Below are 26,184 nucleotides of genomic sequence, written 5' to 3'. Positions count from 1 at the left end.
TGAACCCTGGTCTCCGGCGTCCCAGCCCAGCTCCTTAACCACTACACCTTTACACTGGGGGTGAAGGATTTCATTCAGTAGCGTGGAGGTAATTAAAGGGGTCTTTGGAGAGAGAAATATATAGGACCCGCTTTTCAAAGTTCTTTTAATGCTGTGTTTTATACCGTAACCCGCCCTGGGACCTTGGGTAATAATAATAATAATAGTAAATGATGCGTAAAAGGAGATGTTATGGCTGCGGTGCTGCGTTCAAAGGGGTCGAGTCTGCAGAGTGTGCGCGCGCGTGTGAAAAGGGGGCGTGGCTGTCGGCGATCGTTCGTGGGCGTCAAATGTGAGTCGGAGGAGGCGTGGCTCTGGATGTCTGAAAGGGGGCGTGGCTTAGGGGGCGCTGCATACAGGCGCGTGTGAAAACATCGAAGGGAATGTGGTTGCGCGCCAGTGTGTGGAAGCGAGTGTGGAAGGGGTCGTGGTTGTCCATATGGGGGCGGGGGCATGATACCGTATACGCAAGCATACATTGAGCAGTAGCCCACCATGTTACATCTACTTAAGTGTAGCCACTTTGGAATAAAAGCACACTGCTCATTTAGGCCCATTCATTTCAGTGGCTCTGCTTGTGAGAACTTAGTTGGAGTCCGCACTTCCCCATTTATTGCTCTGAACCCCGGAAAGTTTTATGTAGTGGCTAACAAATATAGATGATAAATGCATAATACAAAAAATGAGAGGGGGGAGGAAGGAAATTGGAGAGAGGTGTGACTGTGTGGATGCATGAGGGGCTTGTGCGTGCATAGAGGAGAGCGAGGGGGCAACTGGCTTGCCTACACGCCATACGCTTCAAGCACATGGCTCCCCACCACCAAATAAACTGGGAACTGTCGTTCGCTAAGAGTGCTGGGAATTGTAGTTCTGTGAGGAATAAGCTGCTGTTCCGAGGATTCTGTCTGTGTTTTAAATGCATTCCAGAGCTGTGTGTGTATGTGTGCTTCAGACAGACAGACAGACAGGGGAGAATGGGGCACATATCCTGTCAGGGAAGAGTGAATGGGAAAGGCTTGTGTAGGAGTGTGGATTATGAGGGAGAAAACATGAAAGGGAAATGTGAGGAAGGAGTGTGTTTGTGCTACGATGTACCAGGCTCTTCCTCACACCTCATTCTTCTCTTTCCCGCCCAAATCCATTCCTATGTCTCTTCCTGCCTCTCACCAGTATTTTCAGTCAGCTCAGTCATATTCACGGTTTCCTTGCAATGTCTCTCTCCTGTATGCAGTTGTTTCTTTCGTCTCTCTCTTATGGATGCAGTTCTTTCTTTCACTTGCAAGCTCTCTCTCTCTCTCTCTCTCTCTCTCACACACACACACACACACACACACACACACACACTCAGTGCCTTCACCACAGGCAGGACGTGTGAACAGACAAGGGTTGGGGTGGAAAACAAGAGAGGGGTGTGTTTGTGTGTGTAAGAATCGCACGGGGTCTCCGTGTGAAGGAAAAGGGAGCCGAATGGGAGGCCAGGGCAGCTCCATTTTGGTGTGCATGGGCACACTTGTGTAAAAACATGAGGGAGACAGTGTTGTGGCTGGCAGGGAGGGAGGGAGGGAGGGAAAGTGGCGCAACTGATTGACAGAAGCGCAGTGTGTGAGAGGAATGTGTGGTGTGTTAGGACTGAAAGATGTTATGAGAACCCTTTTTTTAGTCAACAGATTTTTAATCCAACAAATATATATGCGTAAGATAGGTACACGGCGTGTTTTATTCAAGAATTCCTACATAGAAGTGTCTTTTGTAAGGTACAAGGACAGCCAACATGGTGCTGACTGGATGCTGTTGGACTAAAACGCCCACCAGCCCCAGCCAGCACAACCAGTGGGGATGGTAGCTTATTTAGGGGTAAACTACAGTTCCCGGGATTGTCAGGAGGAAATAATGTGTGTTCAGCATATGGAGTGTCCGCAGCCCTGGTCACTGTGTCTGTCTCTCAGTGTGTCCTTTCCCCCCATAACTCTTAAAAAAGACAGACGGCTCTTAATATACACATTCTGAGCTTCTTTCCTCACATGCTGATGAAATCTGACAAAATGTTCTATTCTGTCAGAAGCATCGATCAGTTGTCAACAGGAGCTGCCAAAGCAAGCTGTTGGATCCCTTTTTGGAGATTTGTGTGTTTTTTTAATGGGGTGGTAGTGTCTGAGTGTTTGTGTACCCCCCCCCCCTCCTTCAACAGAACTTCAATAATGCATGGTATTCTAATTAAGATTATTGCTCCAATGAATCAGTGGGTAGTTACACACAATAATGAATATTTTATTCATTTAAGTTGTGATTGGAATGTGTGTGCCTGTGTGTCTCTCAAGGATATTCCAGGCTCCTTCCTGAACGTTTATATTCCATTCTAAACAAAAGACAAAAGCCTTGTCCTACCACAGTTTAAAATTCCATATCACAACTTTTTAAAGTGGAGGCAGCCTTAAGAGGTATGTGGTATAGTGGTTAGAGCCCCAACTTTGACCAGGGTTCAAATCTGCATCCAGCCCATGATCGTGGGCCATTCACTGTACTTCAGCCTAACCTACCTCACAGGGTTGTTGTGAGGATAACGTGGGGAAGGGGGAGCCATGTACATGACCTTGAGCACCTTGAATGAAAGGTGGGGGCTATAAATGTTATAATAACTGAGGGCTCCTTCAAGATGCAGTTCTTTATTCCATTTATACCCCATCTTTGGAGCTCAAGGTTGTTCTCTCCATACCCACGTCTTTTACCCTTCAATCTTCCCAACAGTCTTGTGAGGTAGGTTAGGCAGAGAGTTGGTGCCTGGCCTGGGATCACCCAATGAGCTTTGTGGCTGAGCGGAGATTTGAACCCAGGTCTCCCTAATCCCATTTTGACCATTCCAGCCACCTGCCTCAGGACCAGGGTGATGCTATCGCCACATTTTAATAAATGGGGATGAAGCTTATTTCAGGGAGGCCATTTTGGTTCTGGTGTGTTACAGTCAAAAAGAATGGGGAATAGTAATGCAAGAGGACTATCCCCTGCAGCAGGCATGTCCAACGGGTAGATCGTGATCTACTGGTAGATCACTGGACATCTGTGGTAGATCACTGGTCGATCACTGGCTCCCCCCAAAGAAGCCCATCAACTTTGGCTCCCCTAAAAAAAGCCCTCCCTCCCTCCTAAAAGAAGCTCAACAACTTTGACCTGAACCCCAAAAAAGGGGGTAGATTACTGTCAGTTTTTAACTCTGTGAGTAGATCGCAGTCCCTTGGGAGTTGGCCATCCCTGCCCTACAGTAATGTGCAGCAGCTTCTGCATTTCACTTGTACCTTCTCACACTTCTTTCCAGTACCAGGTTTCTAGAGAACGTTTGGACAAGACCCCATGGCCTCTGTCCTTCAGTGAGTCACTCCTTTACAGCAAGCCTTGCTCGGACTTCAGCCTTTGCAACTGGAACCTCAGCGTTCCTGAGGACTAGAAACCTGCTTTGGAAAACAAAATACCCAGCCATACCAACCATTGGTGCCAGCCTTGCAGCACTCGATTATATCAAAAAGCTACCTTTACAGCTTGGGACCAGGATACCTGAAAGATTATATACCCAGTCGATCACTGTGTGCAGTAGGAGAGGGCCTCTGGCAGATATCATCTTTTGATATAGGAATTGGGCCTGTGTTGTGTTGTGTTGTGTTGTGTTGTGTTGTGTTGTGTTGTGTTGTGTGGTAGCTACCCCTTTGGATCTCCCTCCCATTAATTATGGTCTCTCTTGCCATTCCAGCAGCTGCTGAAGACCTTTTAACAAGCCTTTTAATGTAAGATCTTTCCCTGTCTGCATCTGTACAGTACTAGGATTGTTTCGAAGGTGTTTGCTGCCCTGGACTCCTTCAGGAGGAAGGACCAGATGTAAACTTAAATAATAACAATAGAATCTCCCTCTTTTAAAGGCTTAGAAATGGATTCAGATTTTCTGCATGTGTGGGTTCAGATATTGCAAATGTTTCATCACAATAACAACAGCACTAATATATATATATTGGTTTGGGTGGAACACATGTGCATTTAGCTTTATTAACTGATTGATTAGCTGCAAGTGATCCAAATTAAGTCAGCCAAAAAAATGCCCTAATCAGTTGACAGGCCAGGGAGGTGGGGTAGGGCACACACAAGATGATGCAGTTTTCGGCACATAACATACCTTACAAAAACATCAGCTCTAAACCCCATGCAAATCCCTGGAATCTGGGCTTTGTACTCTGGAGGCTTTGTCTACTTGTTGTTGTTGTTGTTCAATTTGTCAGAAACACATTGGGGCTCCCCCCCCACCTTCCCCCAAATCCCTCAGTATTGTTAATTCAATTTTGAGCCGTTCTTTCACGCAGGTTTTAAAGGAACTAATCCCATCTCTTGGATTACACGATGCAAGAACAACATCGAGATCCACCCACCAGCCCCTTCTCCCTGCCCAGAGCGCCAAAGTGAGGTAAGAACCTTAGGGAAACAGCAGTCGCTGTGTGATCCTGGCTTTAAGACCATGTCACTAACCGAAAAGCGATGGGGTTGGGGGAGAGGAGGCTCGGTTTAGGTTGCCCAGGCAACTGAAATCCTCGACTTTGCAACCTTTATAATCTCACAGGCTTTGTTCATGCAGCCAAGTTCGTGCGGATGCATCCGATGTAAACAATGGTGGCTGGTGTGTCATGGGGACTTGCGGGGCAGAAGGCAGGGAGCCCCAAAGCAGGTGGGGCCAGAGCCAAGGACAGGCAGAGCCAGCTAATTCTAGCATTGCTCACAGCCTCCTCTTCGCTGAGCAATACAAGGGCAACTCTAAGACTAAGGAGGAGGAGGAAGGCGGCAGGCAGGACCCACCATCTTAGGGACTCCGGTTTCTGTAGGGTTTACTCCTTAGCCCAGAGGTTTTTAACCTTTTTGAGTCCACGGCTCCCTTGAATAACTACATTCTTCCTGCGGCACCCCTGTGGGGCTCAGGAGCCCAGTTATGTCACCCCTTGCCTGCAATGCTGGCAGTCTCTCATCCTTTTTTGAACACCCTTCCCTTGTAGAGTTTCCTCAGTCTCCTCTCCCCTTATTGGGAGTCCTCCGGGCAGCAGCTGCTGCTGCTGCTGCTGCCGCCTCTGGTCTCTGATCTTAAAGGTAGAGGGACCCCTGACCATTAGGTCCAGTCGTGACTGACTCTGGGGTTGTGGCGCTCACCTTGCTTTATTGGCCGAGGGAGCCGGCGTACAGCTTCCGGGTCATGTGGCCAGCAAGACTAAGCCGCTTCTGGCAAACCAGAGCAGCATACGGAAACGCTGTTTACCTTCCCGCCGGAGCGGTCCCATTATCTACTTGCACTTTGACGTGCTTTTGAACGGCTAGGTTGGCAGGAGCTGGGACCGAGCAACGGGAGCTCACCCCGTCGCGGGGATTCGAACCGCCAATCTTCTGATCGGCAAGTCCTAGGCTCTATGGTTTAACCCACAGCGCCACCCGCGTCCTTGTCTCTGATCTTACCCCACCCCAAAGAGATGTGGTGTTGTGTGTTCAGTGGTCTGTGTTTGCCTGAGCTTGAGCCTGGACTAAGGAATCTCAGCTCCTGTGTTCTGATTTGATACATTATGTCCAATCACAGAACATTTCAGGATTTGGGCCTCTTCCATTGGCCCTTGAAGTCCTGATTTGCAGCTTGGAAGTTTAGTCAGCCAATCACATTGTGAGTGGGAGTGGCCCAGGCTTTCAGAAATGTATATAAGTGGTTGCTTTGCCCATTTCCCAGTTATGTAGTTCAATAAAGGCTCTTGCTGTTATCACTGTGTCTTGCCTTGTGGGAACCCACCTGCACTTCACGTGCCTCACTGTCCATTCCCAACAGCAACGGCTGGAGGACTAGCTGGCTGGGTTCCCTTGCCTGCCTGCTTGCTTGCTTGCTTGCTTACTCCGAGGCTGCCTCACCTTCTGGCAGCCAGCACCCCCTGCCCAGCCCCAGAGGCACTATCCCCTTTGGAGCTTGTAGCCAGGGCCACTGCAACAAAGAGCTGTGCAAGCCTTGGGGAGGCAGACATATGAGATGGCATCAGAAGAGGGAGGGAAAAAGGGACAGAGGCCAGTGTTGCCAGTGGCACCCCTGACCATCATTCAAGGCACCCCAGGGTGCCACAGCACACTGGTTGAAAACAACTGCCTTAGCCTTTTCTTCTCCCAAAGATATCTCGCAAGAGTCAGAGTTTTCCTTTTCCTAGATGGGCTACCTTCCCGGCCCCATCTGCCCCCCACTTCCCTCTACCATATTGGGCACCACATTGGCTACTCTAGAAAGAGTATCATGCTTCCCATCTGTATTCTTCTCTCAAGTGTCCAAAGCACTTCTCATGCCCAGGAGATGTTGTGCAGCAACACTTTCAGAGCCAAAGGTTCCCCAGCCCTGATAAGCACTGTGCCTGTTGATTAACAGTAGTTGTATTGCTTTCAATCTTTCTAGTTTTGTTGGCATTAACATCCATAGCAGCTTCACTTATTTCATGGAAAATCTGCTGGGACTCTCGTAGCACCTTTAGTTTTTTTAAAAAAACAGCCAATGCTCTGGAACGTTATGCAGATACATAAGCACTGGCACTCAAGAGAACTGCTTATTAGCGCATATTACAGTATTCATTAGGGAACAACTAAAGTAGCAGTGTAGGGACGCGGGTGGCGCTGTGGGTAAAACCTCAGCGCCTAGACTTGCCGATCGCATGGTCGACAGTTCGAATCCCCGCGGCGGGGTGAGCTCCCGTCTTTCGGTCCCAGCTCCTGCCCACCTAGCAGTTCGAAAGCACCCTTAAGTGCAAGTAGATAAATAGGTACCGCTTTATAGCGGGAAGGTAAACGGCGTTTCTGTGTGCTGCACTGGTGCTGGCTCGCCAGAGCAGCTTCGTCACGCTGGCCACGTGACCCGGAGGTGTCTCCAGACGGTGCTGGCCCCCGGCCTCTTGTGAGAAGGGCGCACAACCCTGGAGTCGGACACGACTGGCCCGTACGGGCAGGGGTACCTTTAATGAGGAGGGAAAACACAGCTCTGGGACTACTTCTCCCCACCCGAGCAGGAGCAAATGGTGTCACCTGCTGGTTGGAACACTGGCAGTGTTAAATACCTTTTCTTCTTCTGGCAAGTGAGTGAAGTGTTAACAAAGCTTTCAAATTTGTAACAGATTAGAATAGAAGGAAACAAGAGGCTAGACACCTCTTTCCTTTCCTTTGATGAGGTTCCAGCTTCATGCCAGCAGTTTAGATAATAACGTCTATTTGCATTTCTAATCAAAAGCTAGAGGTTGCATTTCAGTGGGATGAAGACCTTTAAAACATGCCTGCTTCATAAGCTGAACCCATTCAGTCAGAACTAACCAACTAACCAACACTCCTAAGAAGCTATTCTGTTCATAGGATTGCAGTTGTATATGGGCTACCAGAATAAGCACCTGCAATTCAAAATTTACCACTATGCCCTCCATCACTGCCTGATTGCTCAAGGTAAAGAAGGCAGCTACATAATATTCTTTCTAACAAATGTCCAGCTACTTGTTTAGAATTAGCTGGCATAGTTATAATCTGTAACAGAGGATTTTCCTACTATGCTACAGTCTAAATTTCCATATGGTAGTTTTTCTGGTTTGGTATTCTAACTGTTATATTGCAATGTCATTAGACCATCATAAAAGTTGTTCTAAATGTTGTTTTTAATGCTGGGACCTTAGGGTGAAAGGCAGGTACTAAATGAACAATAAGAAGTATTTATATACCTGCTAAACGAGGATAACCCTTTATGCAAACTGCTACATAAGCTTTTGCCATCATAAGCATCTGTTATTTTTTAAGCTGCTACAAAACTTTTAATTAGTTTTGCTGTAATTCCTCTAGAAGGTTTTGCCTTGCAGGGTATGGTGTGTTTTGAGGGTACAGAAAATATAGTGTGGGCATCACTGTGGACATGTAGACTTTTCCCCTGTGTAGAAATGCTTTGCTGAGTCTGCTCCCATTGCCTTGAACTGACCTTAATACTTGCCGGCTGAGGGCTTAAAATAGAGACTTGGGGAGAAGCAGGACAATAGCATATAGATCATTCACACTACCAAAGGCAGCAGAAACAGCCTGCTCCGCGGCGGCCCAGTCCCTCGCCGGCTGTTCCGAGCCACCCTGGCACAGGTCGGGCAGGCTGGAGGTTGCTGAGCAAAGCAAATTCTTATTCTCTCCCATATTCAGTTTGTTTCCTACCTGAGAGCAAATTGGGTTCACAATGGGGCAATTAAGATTTGGTTGGAAAACGTTGCTGGTGGGTCAGCACCCTCTAGTGGCTCCTTTGGGGACAGCTTAGGACAACAAAGGCTGTGTACACACTGTACCTTTAAAGCACATTCCCGCCCCCCTCAAAGAATTCTGGGCGCTGTAGTTTATTAAGGGTTGCTAGGAATTGTAAGTTTGGGAGGAGAAAATTACAGTGCCCAGAATTCTATGAGGGAAAGTCTATGTTTCAAATGTGCTTTTAATGCCAGTGTGTACAAAGCCTATATACTGTTACAAAGGTTGCACACCACCCCAGTCGCTGCCAAGCGGTAGCAAATTTCCAGGGGGTTCCAGGCACTTACCCAGGGTCCTGTTTCTGTTAGGAATTCAGGCATGTAAGAGACTGTAGCATTTTAAGATATATGGTTTTACACCTCTATACACCTGCATCTAAGTAGAGGAAGAGAGTTCACAGCATGGGGGGGGGAGGCTTGTTCCCCACAACAGCACAGCATTGGAGCTCATGTCATCCGGCACACCATTTCCATGCCTTTTTCTCAGCCTGCCAATATGGTTCTGCCCCACCTGGAGCTCTGACACCTCCTTCTCCTTCCCAATAACACTTGCTAAGCAGCCTCTCTGTTTTAAAAGGGGCACATTTTTCCTGTGTGGCAACTGCCCAAATCTCCTGTCTCTGTCCACTCCTCAGAGCAGGAGGGAAGTGTAGCTTTTTGCATTGCCAATGGCCCTTAATAACCCAGTGCCTGACTCTCCATTGTTTCTCAAGGACTCTGCATTTAACTAGCCCAGCAAGGCTCGTTTGCGTAAACTAACCCAGGAACTTCTATGTGTGGCCCATTTCAGGATAACTGCTGCAGCCTGCATTTTCCCTTCAGTATCCCAAATACAGTGGTGTCTCGCAAGACGAAATTAATTCGTTCCGCGAGTTGCTTCGTCTTGCGATTTTTTCGTCTTGCGGAGCGTGGATTCCCCGGGTATTAACGGCTTTAAGAAAAAGGAAGCAAACCCGCAAGACATTTTCGTCTTGCGAAGCAAGCCCATAGGGAAATTCGTCTTGCGAAGCACCTCGAAAAACGGAAAACCCTTTCGTCTAGCGAGTTTTTCGTCTTGCGAGGCATTCGTCTTGCGGGGCACCACTGTAGTATCTAAATTCTACCATTTTACTAATTTCTGACCTTCACTAACTCTTAGCAGTTATGAGTGCACTTGCATCCCTAAGCTCTGTTATCCCTAAATCTGTACTAATACATTAGGAGCTTTGTGGTACCCTAAAGGCTTTGGTCGCCTCCACACCATATATTTAAAGCCCATGGCTTCCCCCAAAGAACCCTGGGAACTTTACCTCCCACAGAGCTAAGTTCCTAGCACCCGTAACAAACTACAGTTCCCTCTAACTGAAGGCATGTGCAATAAACTATTTTGGATTTAAGGGTAGTTCAACAACAGCACTCCAATGAAGGCTGATATAGTGCAATTGTTGCCTAGTCTAGGCGTGTCCAAAATCGTCCCTGAAGAAATCTAAGCCCAAGGTAATCCATTTGGTCAGAAACCCTGAAGGCGTTGCCATGTCGTCCTCTCAGTTCTAAGCATGGCCAATTTCTTCCATCACCCTGGCTGCTTCCATGAGATTCTCCTCAGCTACTTGGATGGCACAGAGCATTATGGCTCCTGGTTTGAGGACACCAAAGTCTGACTCGGCTGCAAGGGGGAGCTGGAGGTTTCCCATGCCACCTATGATGAGCTACATGAGGACCTGGAGGACTGTGCGGCACGACTGAGTGCCTTCCTGGATTCCACCTGGAGGCATTGCAGATTCGTTAATGGTACACGCATCCCTCACAAGATGATCGATACAAGCAAGTGCCCGTTCATGAGGAAAGGCATTGCTGGAGACTGGAGGAACCACTTCTCCTGCCCTCTGCAGGCTGAGCTCTTCAACAAGAAGCACCAACAGGTAACAGGAGACCACTGCCTAAATTTCATTGACAGCTGCATGATCAAGGAGCTTGACAAGTGGCTGGAGGTTCCCAGTGTGTTCCAACAGCCACATCCTGGACAACAAAATTTGCCAGAAGAGCAAACCCATTGTACGGAGGCTTTGAAAGCACCTTTTCCCATGCCTGATGACAGGTAAGTCCGTGGCCCACATAACCAGAAACAGTCTACTTCATCCTTTCCTAGGCTGGTGTGCTCCAGATGTTTTGGACTGCGGATCTCATCAGCCCCAGCCAGCATAACCATTGGTGTCAATAAGGGTTGTGGTCCAGGGCTTCTGGATGGCACCGTGTGAAGCAGGGGTGGGGGGGAGCCTACAATTTTTTTCTCGTTCACACACACAGGTTTGACATAGCTTTGAAGTCTTCCCAGCCCCTAAGTCCATTATACCACATTGGCTACAGCAATTCTAGGGTGCGACCTGGAGAATGGGCAGTGAGAACCTGAGCTCTCTTAATCCCGCTTCATGAAAGGCCAGGCGCCAGCACAGTCAGCCTGAGCCACAGTTAAAAAGATAACCAGGTTTCGTTAGCAAAAGCCACAAATCTACCGATAACCTGGAAGTGTTTGCCTAATCCATCTTGCACAATCAGGCTTCCTGCGTTCTGCTTTTCAGCAGTTCTGTGGAATCATGAAAGAAAGCACCAAGCCCCACCCTGGAGTATCAACTCTGCCTTGCACAATAAGATCACAGATGGAGGCTGATTTTACCAGCAAGGATGAGGCACAAAAGCAGGCACAGCACTGGCTACAACAAGCTAAAAATGAACATTAAAAACTAGTGGCCCTCAGCCGGAAGGCAAATCTTGCCATAGGGAGCCCAACAGGATGCAGAGACAGGTTCCCACCCACAGTTTACACTCCTCAAGAAGATGCTGAAGACCCAAAGGAACCTGATTTTTCCTGACTGAACCAAGAAAGGGACACAAGACTCGTGTCTGGCATGCTCTTTCAGCTGACACTTATTTCCCTGCAGCCAGAAATGAGATGGCGACATTTTTTCAAATTCAGTTGATGGCTTTTCATCAGGGCAGCGAAAGGAAAGAAGAGGAGATGCCTGGGGTTACCAGCATAGCTGTGGGAGTTAAGACCATTAACATCCGCCACTCCTTGGGTGCAACATTTCAAGAGTGCAACACGCCCCCCCCCCCAACAATCCACAAGCACAGCTCAACCCTTTTGCATCCCTTGCAGGAAGGAAGATAAGGACTACACAGCCAAGCCTGAAAATCCCTCATTTTGCAGAGGCTGGTTATGTTTTATTGGATTTTTTTTCTCTTTTCCTCTCATTTGTGTTTTTTTAAATTTCACTTGTGGAAAAAGAAGAAGCTGACGAACAAAACCACCTTCCACCCACTTCCTGGCCCAGCGGGGTCCCTGACGTTCCTTAAATAAAGTGGGGGAAAGGGAAAGACAATGGGATGAATGTAGTAGTGAAGCAATATGGAAAATGCAGCTTCCTGGTGCTAAAAAAAAAAAAAAGACGATACAGCATTCTTGGGCGCCAGAGCCCAAAACCGGGGGTAGTGGGGGCGACAGGGTGGGACGGATGGGCCTTGGTTTGGTCATGATCCAGTGAAGGAAGGTGGGTGGGTGGGTGGAAAAGAATAGGGTTTGGCTACACGGACCTGCAATATCAACAAGGGAATCAATGGGTGGCATGGGAGGAAGGTCAGGGCCAAAGCATGCCAAGATGGCCACAGGTGAGCGGGGCCCTGCTCAGACCACACCTGAAGCAGACTCACAGAGTTTGCCCAGCTGTCCAAAAGATACATTCATCAACCGTGGAATGCAGGAGCTGGGAAGCCCCCCGCGACCCACCTTCCTTCCTCCCAGTTCAGTCTTGAGGAAGGATTAAATTAGATCAATAAACCACCCGCCACTTGGGCAAGGGGAAGCAGCAGCAGCAGCGCTAGTGATGGAGGGAGGCCATATTACACATTTCTCCTCCCGCTAGAGGCCAGCATGTCTGTTCCTAGAGCAGGCTGGGGAAAACGGGGCACAGGAGGGAGACGACAGCTAGGAAAGCGAGGGACTGTGAGACAGGGTGCCCTGAGAGGAAAGGTTTTAGGAGTGGCCGGGGCGGAAAGGATGTGATGGTAGAAAAAATGGCAAGGAAGCAAGGGACACCAAGCCCCGCCCCAGGCAGAAAAAGAAAGCAGTTGCCACATGCAGGGGAATGAGTGCGGTGGGCCACACAGCAACTTGCCCAAATGGGGCCTGGAGACAAGGGGGGAGATGCACAGACACTTCAGCCCTTTGCCAGCTAAAACCTGCCTGCTGACAAACCAGTCAAATGCCAGTACGAAGGACAGGACACAGGAACTCAGGCTTGCCCTAGCAAAGTCCAAAGACTCATGGGGGCAGGAAGCAAAGGGAGACTGAAGCGAAAGATAACCAACGCTCTGCCCCAGATTAGAAACACAGTTTTGGAGGTGGGGGAAGAGAAGGGAGGGCAGCGTAACGAAACCAGCAAAGAGAACCATTGCTCAGGCCTTGCCTACCTTGGGGGGTGCGGAGGGGAAGGAGGGCCCCAAGGCAGACGAACATGTCATCACCCCCCACTTCCCCATGTTGTAGGGAAGCTTGCAACCTGTACAGAGCCCACCCTCAGCCCAACCCACTGCCTCCCGCAACCCCAATACCCCTCCCACACAAAATCCCCTACAGAGTTATGTGACAAAACAAAACAAAACCCCAAAACCAAGATAAACAGGCCGAGGATACTCAACAGCACTTGGAGCAGCTGAGCTGGAAGGGGAGGGAGGTCCCGTCCCCCTCCGGCGAGGTATCATCCGGGAAAGCCACCTTCGGAGAAGAAAAAGAAGCAGGAGGTGGGGCTGGATCAGAAAGGGAAGGGCAGGCCTCCTCTCCCCACAGCCTGCCCCCCAGGCTGCCCCCCGCCCCCCACCCACGCTATCCTCATGTCCCTCCTCCTCAGCAGCAGCCGCCGCCTCCTTGTTTGACCGGAGTGCTGTCGATTTTCAGGTTGGGTCTGTCACCGCCAGCCGTGGCACCCGGGCCCATGCGTTTCTTGATCTCAGCCGCCATAGTCATGAACGACTGCTCCACATTGGTGGCATTCTTGGCGCTGGTCTCCAGGAAGGGGATCCCAAGCGAGTCTGCGAATTCCTGCACGAAGAAAAGAGAGAGGGAAGGTTAGGAAGGAGCAAAGAGTCCCGGGTTTTATTATATAGGTCAGAGGCTCCTTCCAGGACCTCAACTGCAAGGCCAGCAGCTGAACCATCTCCCATAATCAATCCACGTGTACACTGAGATTGTTGCCTGAGGCCTTTCTTCACATTCTCCTTCAATTTGTTGATTTAATTTGCTGTATTTATACTTACTACTACTACTACTATTATTATTACAATGTACTTTGCTTCTTACTATTATTGTTAGCTGCCCTTGGACAGTTCTTTGTTACAGTTCTTTTCCTCCAAGGAGATTCAGGTAGCGTACATGCTTCTCTTCCGCCTCGTGTTATCCTCACAACAACCCTTTGGGGCAGGTTAGGCTGAGCATGTTTTGCTGAGCAGGGATCTGAACCCTGCTCTCCCAGGTCCTAATCCAACACTCCAACCACCATATCACCACTGGCTTTAGGTTGAAGGTGTGGGATATAAATAATGTAAATCAGCAGTAGCCAACATGGTGCCATCGATACATTGCTATACTACAACTCCCACCATCCTTAGCCTTGCTCACTAGGGCTGATGTGCTACAGTCTGGAGAGCACAATGTTGGCTATCCCTGATGCAAGCAAATAAAAGCAAATGTTCCAGAGAAGGGCCGGGAGGTTCCCAAGGCATTCTGACATTCAAAGATATGATCTAGACACCTGTCTGTGCCATAAGAGCAAGTATAGTTTGAAAAGCTAAAATAAACAGATCACTGCCTCTATTTGGAGCATCTGAAAGGCAAAAGTAAATAATAATTAATTTGCTGATCCAAGACAGCTGTTTACAATGGGGCGTTTGAACTGAATTGCTTTCCCTTCCTTCGCTGAAGTATTACATGTAAGAGCCAAGCCTATAAAGAATTCTGTGTTTTTAAAAACATTTCCCCCACTAAACTATGCCTATGGCTGCTAGGTGTTTTGTTTTTCGTTAAAGATTATTTGTGCCTAAGCTGCCTGCAGGGTTATGCTGAAGGCCTTTCAACAACATTGTACTCTGTCACATGCAGACCAGGCCTTATGATGCAGTGGGGAATTTCAGACCTGGAGTCAAATGTGCCTCTCCAGGTCATCTACCTGCACCACTGAATTCTCCCTAGGCTACACTTCTCTCACATCTTCCTGGAGTGCTTTTGCCTGGCTGGAATTGTGTCGAACTCTGATCACACTTGTTTGGATTGAGGATAAAGGAGGGAGAGTGCCTTGAGGATGAGAGGGAAAAGGTTGCTGATTTGCAGGGCTTTCTTGCGCCTGCCTGAAGAACCTAAGAAAAGCCTGAAGAGCATAAGAAGAGCCAGGCTGCTAGATCAGGTCAGTGGTTCATTTAGTCCAGTGTCCTTTTCTACCAGTGGCCAACCAGATGCCTGTGGGAAGCCCTAAAGCACAACAGCCAACTTGCTATTCTTCCCAGCCACTGACATCTGCCTTGCCTTCGGCGGCTCACCTTGGCAGTTGTGTAGTCCACCACTTTTTTTGTGGTCAAGTCGCACTTGTTGCCCACGAGAAGCTTGTTGACATTTTCACTGGCGTAGCGCTCGATTTCCTGCAGCCACTGCTTCACGTTGTTGTAGGATTCCTGAAAGGTGGGAGCCCACAAGAGGGAAGAGGATGAGAGGCAGCAGAGCTCAGACTTCCAAGCCTGGCCACCAACCTGATTATCCCTTGGCGCTGGAAAGGGCCGCAGGCAGACTAGACAGCTTCATCAATGGAAAGAATCTCACAGAATACTTAGTGCAAAACTCAGACCCCCCCAAGAACTTCAGCCTTAAGGAGAACTTAGGAAATTCTGAGCTCTCCGAAATTATGGCCCTAGGGTTGTAGGCAACTTTAGTCCTGTTCAGAGAACATCCACTGAAATTGATGAGCATGACAAACTTAGGTCCATTCATTTCAATGGGTCTACTCCAAGTAGGACATCATTGGAACCAACTCATGCATCAATTCACAAAATACATCAAGAAGAGAGGTAAAAATGTGCCGGAATGGAGCTTTGCTCACTCACTCCAGTTATAACTGTTCTGCTTTCATCATTTCGGGCGTTTTGACATTACAATTTGAATTGCTCCTGTTAATCGGGGATAGAGAGATAATTGCTCCTCATGGTCTCTAGTTAGACAGAGCTGCCTTTTGATTCAAGACACCGCTACCAACATAACCTCTGGAAATGGGAGCATTTGGTCCACCCTTCTGAACAGATGTCAGCCATAGACCATCTTCTGTAGAAATGAGGTGGGTGATTGCCTTTTACACTCATGGTCCCTCTTTTGCACTGTTCCTCCTCACCCCCAGAGCTGGATGCCCTAAACAGACACACACAGATTTTTTCATCTTCCCCTACCCCATCTTCCACCCCTGCTCTAACCACCACAATGCAGCCGTTACTCTACCTGATCCGTTACGTCATACACCACAATTATTCCATGTGCCCCTCGGTAGTAACTGGAGGTGATGGTTCGAAATCGTTCCTGCCCGGCCGTGTCCCACTGGAGAGGGAAGAGATGATAACAGTTGTGGCTCAGCACCATTAGTTTACAACCCATGGATGAAACTGTGGACCTTGCAAAACTTTTAGACAGAGCTATAGGAATGCGATTCATCTTCTCCACAGAGGAATCAATCAACAACCCAGAATTCTGGGATTAGTTCCCACATCCAAAAACTCCTCTAAAGACACTTTTGAAACCAAGAGATTTACAGACTCACAATTTGCAGCTTGATAGTTTTGCCATCCAACTCGATGGTGCGGATTTTGAAGTCCACCCCAATGGTGCTAATGTAGCTTTCTGTATAGGTGTCATCCTAGGAAAGAGAGTGTTTCATGAACAATAAGAAGTTGCAGACAGAAATCACCATTCCTGTTCTCAATTCTCTTTTTTCGGGTGGGGGAAAGGTGTATCAAAATGCAACCAACAATTCTAACACTCAAGATGTTCACACACATGAAACAAAAGCAGTGTACATTTTAGGTAATGGCATTCATATCCAACCAACCTCAGCCAGCACATCCATGCTGGGTGGGGTTATTGGGAGTTGTTGTAATCCAAAACATGTGAAGGGCACAGGGTTGGGGAAGGCTGGATTATGCCTAGAATGCCAACTGGCAAGGAACAACTGTAGTGTGAGACCACTGTATAAACCACGCATTACACAGTAGAAGGGAAGGGGAGATATCCACCAAAACCAACTTTCCCCTTGTCTTCCTGCACAGTCTAGACCAATGATTTCTTGCCCCAGGACTGTTCCAAGTTCAGAGGTTCTTCAAGGTCCCATTATGGTTTCTCAATGGGAATAAGTTCAGCAGCAAGAACATCATAGTTAATATAGGTTTTCTTGTGGCTTTCGACAATCAGTGTCTGAGTCTGAAGGCTGGGGAGGACTGCAGGCAGCTAGTACTGAAACGGCCACCCAACTCCAGTGCAATGGCTATTCATCCTGGCTTTCCCCAGTTTGATTCTCCTCCTCCTCCTCCTGTTTTATTTCTACCTTCTGACTGTAAGCCTGCAGGCAAGGCGGTATGTCTAATACAGCACTCAGAAATGGGAGATCTCTTACTGGTAGTAGTACCATTGTGGTTGCCTTTAAATGTTTTTAGATAATTTTTCAAATGTTTTAAATAGGTTATTTTAAATTGCATTGTTTAAACTGTTTGATGTTTGCCACCCTGTGCTTCTTTGGCAGGAAGGGTGGGATAGAAATTTAATAAATAATACTCAGAATTTTTAGGCTCATGACAACTACTCGGTTGTGGGGGGGAGTCTGTTTCTTAATCTGTGCTCAGCTCATGTGAGCAATGCATTTAGCAAAACTCTCTACACTGCAAACTAGAGTTCCTTGGCAGACATATTGGAATGGAAGAGGGATTTCCTAAAGACCAGAAAAGTTTAAAAACTGTATCGCTATAGCTGCTCATCCTGAGGGGCAAACAGAGAAAACAAAGCTTCCTCACAATGAATGTTGTATTTTTGTGTGTGTTAAGGGGGGGGGGTGAGATAAGAGATTCCAAGGGGATTAGTCACAGGTCTTGTGCCTCTTCTGTTGGCTCAAATCTCCTGAAAAGCTTTAAGAAAACTCATCACCAAGAGGCAGCTCCAATCAGATGCTTTCTCTTAGGCTCACTAAGGATAGGCTAGGACAAGGGTTGGGGAAACCCCTTCACCCTGAGGACTGCATTCCCTTCTGGTAAAGCTTTTGAGGGTGACATGCCAGTGACGGGTGGGGAGAAAGGCCAAAGTGAGCAGAGTAGCCTCCATCCAGAAAAGAAAGAGGGATGTGCAGAGTCAGTGGCCCATCCCATTTCACCACCTGAGGAGAAACAGGAAAGTGTCCTCAACTCCTACTACTGCCTCTGCTGAAGCCTCACTTACCGGGGTTCAAACTCAGATATATAAGCTAGGCGCCAAATGGCTCCTTAAATCAGGGTTACAGTCCCCAAAATGGAATGTCTAGTTGCCATTTTGAAGCCAGATGGCTTGAAAGTCATATTATTCAATACAAATTGTGTAGATAAAATATCATGGATAGAATATCATGGATAGAATTCTACAAGATGTGTGTGAAAACAGGCAAGATCCAAGGATCCCCAGGCGGGAATCTTCAAATGGTGGAGATGTCAGGCGCCATCCTGGTGCCTTGGCATCTTCACTTGGTCGCAAGTGGCCAGTAGCCAGGTGCAAAATGCACTGCTGGTGAAGCTACCAGTGAGATCCTGCAGGGCTCTTGTGAGATCTTGCTGGAAGCTGTGGTAGTCAGCGCAACTCTTCTCCCATGGTGGGGCACCACCACTGGAGAAACAAGGAGAAGAAGCAGTGGCTTCCGGCAAGATCTTGTGGACCTCTCAAAATGCAGCATTTGAAATTCGCCACATGCCAGGTGCATTTTGAGAGGTCCACAAGATCCTGCCAGAAGCCACTGGCTCTTCTCCTTGTTTCTCCAGTGGTGGTGCCCCACCATGGGAGAAGAGTTGCGCTGACTACCATAGCTTCCAACAAGATCTCGCAAGAGCCCTGCAAGATCTCACCAGAAGCTGCAGCTTCTCCACCAGCAGTAGGCAAGGCACCATGCAGCACCCATAGTGCCACCACATAAGATTCTGCCACTTGAGGCAGCTGCCTCAAGGAGGATGTTGTCTGGAGGAGGGGGTGTGGCCTGGGAAGCATGCCATAGACCAGACAGGGAGCCCTGGAGGGTTGCATTTGCTCCCCAGGCTAGGAAGAAAGGTTGCCACTTAGGGCAAAAGTAAATACTTACAGCAAACCGCAATAAGAGACATGACTTCCCCACACCGGAGTCACCAATCAGAAGCAGTTTGAACAGGTAGTCACTGGAAAATAGAAAGAGGAGAACAGACAAGTTTTGTATGGGTAGAAAAAGTAACCTCATCATCATCTGGACTAATTTGTTTCCTCTCCAGACACTGTACCTGACTCGGTAGAGTGAGGACATTCTTACATTAAGCTTGAATATTCTGAATATTACAGTAATATAGCACAGGATCTGGCTGCCCCAGAAATTCTAGTTCTCTTGTGAAATTGCTCAAGGGAGGTAAAAAAACATCTTGATTGTTATCTACTGAAGAAATCAGAAGCCAGAGCAGGCCAAAGCAGAAACTGTTATGTCCCAAGTGGTACTGCCCCCCCACCCCCAATTAATCAGCCTCCTCACTGTTCAAGCTCATGTCCTTGATCACCCAACAGGAAATTGAAATCTGTCTTATACCAAGTCATGCCACTGGCCCACAGGGCTCAGTAGCATCTACACTGCCTGGAGACAGGTCTCCAAAGTTTCAGGCAAGGGAACGTTCCCAGCACTATCTAGAGATGTCAGGGATTAGACCAGGGACTTTCTGCATAAGAAGCAGATGCTCTAGCACTGAGATATGGATAAACCCCAGATTATCTGTGGCCGGCAGGTATTCTGTAAAGGAGCACCTCTACACAAAGTGAAACATATATTTCACATGCAGCAAATTGCATTAAATACCCCACCACATTTAGATGAGTTTGCTGTGTATGCACAAGCCTTGAGCAATGTTTGAATGTTCTGTTTGATTGTTCAGGTCTGACTTCACTATCCAAATAAATCATCTTTGTAGGAACTGTCACAATGCACTACTCATCGAAAGCAGATACTTCCTTGGAAAGTCATAGGGTAGGGCTCGGTGTATACGCCATGATTATGTACTCTGCTGGGTTTTAGAAATGTTGCTTGGCCTCAGCACTCACCAGAGACCCAGCCCTGCCCTTATCCCAAGGTGTGGATTAAGGTCTCCACTCCAATTTTCCAGTGAGCATTGGAGGACCTGGGAAGGAGGAGGGGGACTTATAATGCTAGTTTCAGAAGTGCTTAGAACAGGGCAGGGAGCCTGTGTACTCCAACCCCCACCAGCCTCAGCCAGCATAGACAGTGGTCAGGGATGATGGGAGTTGTAGGCCACAACATCTGGTTTGACAAGGATGGGTTGTGGCGGAGGCACTAAAAAAGCAGTAAGAAGTTTCACTACTTTCTGAGAGACTGAACTTCAAGATGAGCATCTCCTTCCCTTTTCCAGATTCGACAAGAGGGGTAGAGCCCCTTGCCCAATTAAAAGATGCAGTCGCCAGTGACAAATACAGCAGTGGACCTCTGGCACTATGTCTAATAATTCCTATGAATCAGTATGGTTAACTGGCACTAGGGACAGTAAGGCCCAGTAGAAACATAATTCTCTCAATCTCTTACTCATGGTTAAGCAACAGGGAGTGAGTCAGTGATTCATGCACTCTCCTCCCCACACACCCTAGTGAAAATTTATCCCGGCCTTGCTTCACTTTTGTCAGAGCTAACCTACAGCGACATCAACTCTAACCATGGTTAGCTTTAACCAGTGTCTACAAACTGTTTCAAACACAGGCTCAATTTTAAATCATGGCTAACTTCTGCCACCTGGAGCAGCCTCCTCTAACCTGATGCCCTCCAGAAATATTGGGCTACAATGTTCTGGCTGGGGCTGATGGGAGTTGTGGTCCAAAATGTCTGGAGGGCACCAGGTTAGAAGATGCTGGCCTAGAGGTTTTACAACACAACTTCCACCACCTTATCTTCATCCTTTTCTAAAACAATACTGTTAAGCCTCCATAACAATTAAGAATGGCCATTTTTGGGAGGTGCTCACGCTAGTGTTTAAACCAACTTGGGCCCCAAATATATGAAAGATTGCTTCCTTCCATACAGACCTTCTCAGGTGTGAAGATCAGCAGAGGGGGTATTAAGAGTAGATCCTCTGCCCTCAGAAGCTCAGGATAGGGATGACCTGGGAGCCCCTAAGCGGCGGAACTCCCTCCACAGAGAGACACATCTAGCACCATCACTATACATCTTTCATTTGTAGGCTGAAGATGCCTGGCCTTTTTGCATTTGAAATATAGATATTTTATGACCCACACCTGTTGTGCTTGTAAATTGTTTTAAACTGTTTTCAATATTGTATTTTACATTGCTGTGACCTGCCCTGGGACTTTGTGATGAAGAGTGCATAATATATCTAAGCACCATCATGCTCCCAGCTGAGTCGCTGGGCCTTAGAATCAGAGAATTGTAGAGTTGGAACGGGACATCTAGCATCCATGACAGATGGTCATGCAACCTCTGCTTAAAAACCTCCAATGAAGGAGAGTCCACAGAGGGAGACAGTTCCACTGTCTTACTCAGGCCCTTTGTCTTACATCATTTCTGTTCCGAAAAGCCCCAGAATCACTTCCCATTATCCCCCAACTCATCTGAAGTTGCAGCTCAGGGGACTACCACAGAAACCTTCTGGAATCTGTTTCACAACACCACCCCTTTGCCACACCACCAGCATTGCTGCCAAGGATCCCCCTACTCCAAAAGCACAACAGGGAACTTGACTATCAGGCTGTTCTCTCCCATGTACCAAACTGTAAGTATAGCCAACAGTCAGAAGGAAGGAAGTTTCTTAATTGGAGTGTTTGACTAGTGTGCGGGAGAGGTGACAGGAAGCAGGCGAGTCACGAGATGGTGTGCTGGCACTTTTCCTGATTAAGCACAGAGGGAAGGGACTATCCCTAATCTTGGGGGCTGGGGGAGGCAATGCCATTCACAAAGCAAATGCATGCCAATAAAATCTAAAGTCCCAAGCCTCAGTCATGGACTCAGGTGACCTTAGGAATGCCACCAATTCCCAGCTGTTCCTCACTCACTGCAGGTTTGAGAAAGGAAGGGCAAGATATATACAAGTCCTGGGCCCAAAGGGACAAACAGCCGCAAAACAGACTTCAAAAGGTTTCAGCCTGAGCTAGAGGTAGCCCCAATTCTGTTGAACCTAAATTCAGATTAAAGGCATCTGACCCAGATCACATGCTTCTGATCTATTTGCCAGATTGCACCACAACCTAGAACGCATCTGTTTTTTCCCAGCCAACTCACAGCTACCAGGGCAGGGGACTCAGCAGCTGCTAAAGAGGCAGTCAACAAAGTTGAACTGTGAAGACCAAGGTGTCCTAAAAAGTTAAGGGCAGCCAGACAGCAAATCCATTCTGCCAGGAAAGGATGGCACATGATCTTCAGGTCATTTCTTTGAACACTTCCCGTGAAAGAAGACCCTGGAACTTAAAAAAGACCTCAAGACTGTTTTTCAGAGTAGTTATGACAATCCAACCATCTTGTTGACACTTTATATACACTAATCTCCCCCTGCAAGACCGAAGACGATTTCTCTTTTCTCCTTATTTTAAAACTACACCCCTTTGCTTCAGAACACCAGACCTCTATAGGATGCAACCAACATCCTTTCAAGGCTAGAAACCTCTACCTGTTTAAGAAATAGGTCTGTACAAAGCCAAAACCACCACTATAATTCTTAAGGTGCCATCCACAATAAATGTTTACAGACCTAAGGGTCGAGGAACCCAAGATTTCTGCCAGTGCAGCATCATGTTCCACCTTTACCCCTAAAAACAGGAGGTTCCTGTTGTAATGCAGGTTTACCAGCAGAACTGATGCTTTCTGGATTTGTGCAGCCAAGCACTTAATGTGATGATTAGCATGTAGAAAGTGCTACACAGACATCTTATCAGTAATGTATACATCAGTCCTGGAAGGTAGATCAATATTATGAAGGCTGAGACTGTCTTAGCTTGCCCCTAATGAGTTAACAGAAGAGGCAAGATTTGAATTGGGAACTTCTTGTTTCCATAGCTCAGTTTCTTAGCCACTACGCTAGGTTAGCTCTCCACCACAGTAAACTATATAGCCTGGGCTCAGCACTGAGAAAAGATACTGCTGTCCTTGGCGCCAATGAAACAAAGTCTGGCCACTGAGTCTGCAGCCACTACGAGTTGTAACTTTGCTAACACATCATCTCAATGGTAACGGCATTCGTGACCAGCTAAGAGCTGATAGAGAAGAAACTCCTGTTTTTTAAACCAAAGGTACCAAAGCTGACCCGACAAGCTACAGTAGCCTCTGCAGAGGCTGTGGCAACCACAGTCAACCCTGGATAATGAGGGTGAATGTTTCTGGGGATGGCTCAGAGTAGCCATTCCCAGAAGGTGCAGCAGATCATCTTGATGGGTAGCTGTTAATCCTTTGCAAACAAAGTCCACAGAAGAAACTGGCCCAAAGAAGGCTGTTCTAGCCTGCTTGCCCACACTGGAAAACCAAGAGCTTAGAATAAAACATATGCGGGGAACCTGTGGCACTCCAGATGTTGCTGAGCTACAATTCTTTTCAACCCTAACCATTGGGTCTGATAGGCCACAGGCTCCCCATCCCTGGAATGAACGTAAAACCAGTGATCTCCTGGTTGATCTCATGGAAGCATTATTTATTCTCTACAGAACATCAGGCAAGTAATTTTTTACAAGTCAGAACTAGCCAGAGATGCAGCAGAAAGGACCAAAGGTCCCAAAACTATAGTAGCCTCAGGCCCACTATTGCTGGGCCCCAAGATTTCATGAGCCCATTTTGAGATTCACGAGTCTCCTGTGCTACATACAATGGCCAGAACTCTGTATCTCCAAGAAAGTGTGCCTTTGAGCACCTGCATAGTGCTTTCCCTTCACACTCAGTGACTAAAAGCCCAACTACTTGACATCTGGGAATTAAACAACAGCATATTCTGCTCAGAGTCTTAAAGGGACGTCGCTCAATAGTTAAGTACATGCTTTGCATGCAAAAGATCCTAGGCTGCCTGGGATCTGTCTGAAGAGCCGCTGCCAGTCAGCATGGACAAAATTGAGCCGGGTGGACAAATGATCTGAGCTAGTTTATAAGGCAGCTTCTTATGTTCTATGTACGTTCTTGTGTCCATCCTTGGTCCAATGTTGGTCGTATACAGTAATGCCAATGGGTCTACTCTGTGTAGCTAAAACAGACAGCTAAAACAGGGTTTGAAATGTGATTGTGCTAGCCCATAAAAGAATAGCTTTCAAGCCAGTGCCTCTGCACACACAAAGTAGTGTGTTAAGGAGATCTCCCATTCTGAGCAGATGGGAATACAGATGCTCTCAGATACCTGTGCTTACTTGGTACACAGTTTGAAATTACTGTTTTTACAAACTACCTCAGTTTAACAAAACTTGTTTCAAGTTCTTAACAGTTTGAAAGAAGCAGGAGTTTGAGTTAATGCCCGAATCCCTGCTTGCTTGCTTGCTCATGAACTTTACTTGTAAAAGCCCCCCCGCTCTTTTCTACCACGGCTGTAGGACTATTTACACAGCAGGAAAAGTTACCAGAAACAACTTTGGGATAACCTCGCAAGGCCTCAATGAATGTGGTCAGATGAACAGTGTCAACTACAGAAGTTAGGCCAGGCCACCTAAACAGCTTCTACAGAAGACAAACTCAAACTCAAAGCATCTTGCAGCACCTTCAAGACCTTAATTGTTCACTGTGGCATAAGACTTCCTAGGTCAGAAACCACATAATGTAGCAAGTGGGCACTTAAGTGGGCAGGTATATAATATAGGAGGATCTAACAGCAGATTTGTAAACAACTACTCACCTGATGGGTGGATACTTTCCTGTACAAAGTAAAAAACACACGACAATATAGTGGGAGCACATGATGGAGTTGGAAGATGTTTATATGAACTCAAAGACTATTCAACTGAACAGAAAGTGAGATAGACACAGGAATTTACATCCTGATTCTATGCTTCTTTACTTGGAAGCAAGTGTCACTGAGTAAAACAGTCAACTCTCAAGTAAGGGTGAATAGGATTACAGATTTTTTTTTCCTTTGCAGGGGTGTATAAGAACAGACTCTTCTTAGTTAATGAGGACATACACAGAAGCTTAACTTTATATGGGGTAGGGATCCTACAGCCTCCAGATGTTATTAGACTCCAACTCCCAGCAGCCTGCATCGTCAATGGCCAGGGGTGATGGGAGTTGTAGTCCAGCAAAATCTGGAGGGCCAGATTCTCCATCCCTGCTTTACACACACACACACACACACACACGTACACCTGTATATAACATTTATGTATGCCTCACTTAATCAGTGAATCGACCTTTCATCTTCCTCTTCCACCATCTGTTTGTCTATCATACATCTTAAGGAAACACTATCTGCTTTCAAATACCCTGTGAAGACTCGGTCCTTAAAAACAGGCTAAATCTCTCTTTTCTTAACTGCACGCATTGTTTTAGATATTTCATGAAATAAGTGAACTAAATGCATTATAAGCGAAACAGAGTGGCATGCAGGTGTGTAAAAAAGAAATGGAAAGGGGGAAATCATGAACATTGGGGGTGGGAATAATAGCACAAGAGGCTAGTAGTTGCAAGGGGAGGGCAGAGGCAGAGGAGTGGTTGCGGGAAAACACAGCAGAAAGTTAGGGAAAGAGAGACAAGGCAAGTGGGCAATTTGGGGGCAGGAGGAAGAATGGCACAAGACCAATGTGGGGTGAAGAAGACTAGCAGGAGACACATAGTGGGAAGTTGGGGACAGACATAAAAAGCCACCATGGAGGAGGCACCATAGCGCAACGGAGCTAAATAGTTCATGGGAGAGGAAGGGGCTGGCACAAGAGTCGAGTTTCAGCCGTTCCCTCCAACCAGTTATATGTATACTACTCCCGACACCTATAAGGAACGCGCTAAGGTGTATGTGCATGCGTATGTGTGTGTATATATATATGTATATATTATATGTATATATATTCAGCCTCTTCTCCCCCACTCGACACCGACTGTCACCGGCGCCCTTAGGAGAACCGGGGGAGGGAGTCTATCTAGGCCTCATATGGGGGGGAAGGAAGAAGAGAGCCCGGAACTTCAGCCCCTCCCCTTCCCCAAAGTAGAAGCCAGTCCGCCCCCTCCCTCCGGCCAGGCCCAGCAGAGAAACACTCACTACTCGGGGTTCATGGCGGCTCCTCCGCGGTGGTGGGTCGGCGGCTGACTAGCTGCTTCCCTCCCTCCTTCCTTCCTTCCTGGCTAAGCTGGTCCGGTCTCTCCCTCACGCAAGATGGCGGCCGCTCCCTCCTCCCCTCTTTCCCTCAGGTGCGACTTCTCACCGCGCAGGCGCCCGCGCGTAGAGCACGCCGGGAGATGTAGTCTTTTTCTCCCCCCTCCCGCTCTCCAGAGGAGTTTTCGAGGCTCTTTTGCTCCCGCAGCCCCACCCGTCGCCCTCCTGGCCCCGCGAGGCATTGTGGGAAAGGGAGTTTTAGGCCGTTCGCATCCTACGTCAGCCTCCCTCTCGCGCACGCCCCGCCTCGAGTCGGCTTTCACACCGCGTG

The 26,184-nt window shown here is 47.6% G+C and overlaps 1 protein-coding gene and 1 long non-coding RNA gene across 3 annotated transcripts; one reads left to right on the top strand and one right to left on the bottom strand.

Moving 5' to 3' along the window:
* Positions 1 to 386: 386 nt before the first annotated feature.
* LOC307205855 lies at positions 387 to 8,924 on the top strand. Of its 2 annotated transcripts, XR_013834120.1 has the most exons (4): positions 387 to 616; positions 2,358 to 2,477; positions 4,380 to 4,480; positions 7,316 to 8,924. It is a non-coding gene; the product is annotated as an uncharacterized lncRNA (long non-coding RNA). The 2 variants fall into 2 exon arrangements; XR_013834121.1 differs by lacking the exon at positions 7,316 to 8,924 and having other exon boundaries at positions 4,380 to 5,293.
* Positions 8,925 to 11,493: 2,569 nt separating this feature from the next.
* On the bottom strand, positions 11,494 to 25,956 carry RAB1B (RAB1B, member RAS oncogene family). Its single transcript, XM_079958502.1, has 6 exons — positions 25,800 to 25,956; positions 18,695 to 18,767; positions 16,151 to 16,246; positions 15,835 to 15,930; positions 14,892 to 15,023; positions 11,494 to 13,401 (listed from the first exon to the last, which is right to left on the bottom strand). Exons 1-6 carry the CDS (start codon positions 25,811 to 25,813, stop codon positions 13,207 to 13,209), a joined length of 606 nt encoding a protein of 201 aa, XP_079814628.1. The 5' UTR covers positions 25,814 to 25,956; the 3' UTR covers positions 11,494 to 13,206.
* Positions 25,957 to 26,184: the final 228 nt, after the last annotated feature.

Source organism: Podarcis cretensis, assembly GCF_951804945.1.
Source record: "Podarcis cretensis genome assembly, chromosome: 16".
NCBI lineage: Eukaryota > Metazoa > Chordata > Lepidosauria > Squamata > Lacertidae > Podarcis > Podarcis cretensis.
The sequence above is the reverse complement of the archived record's forward strand: the minus strand, read 5'-3'. Positions and strand labels throughout refer to the sequence as shown.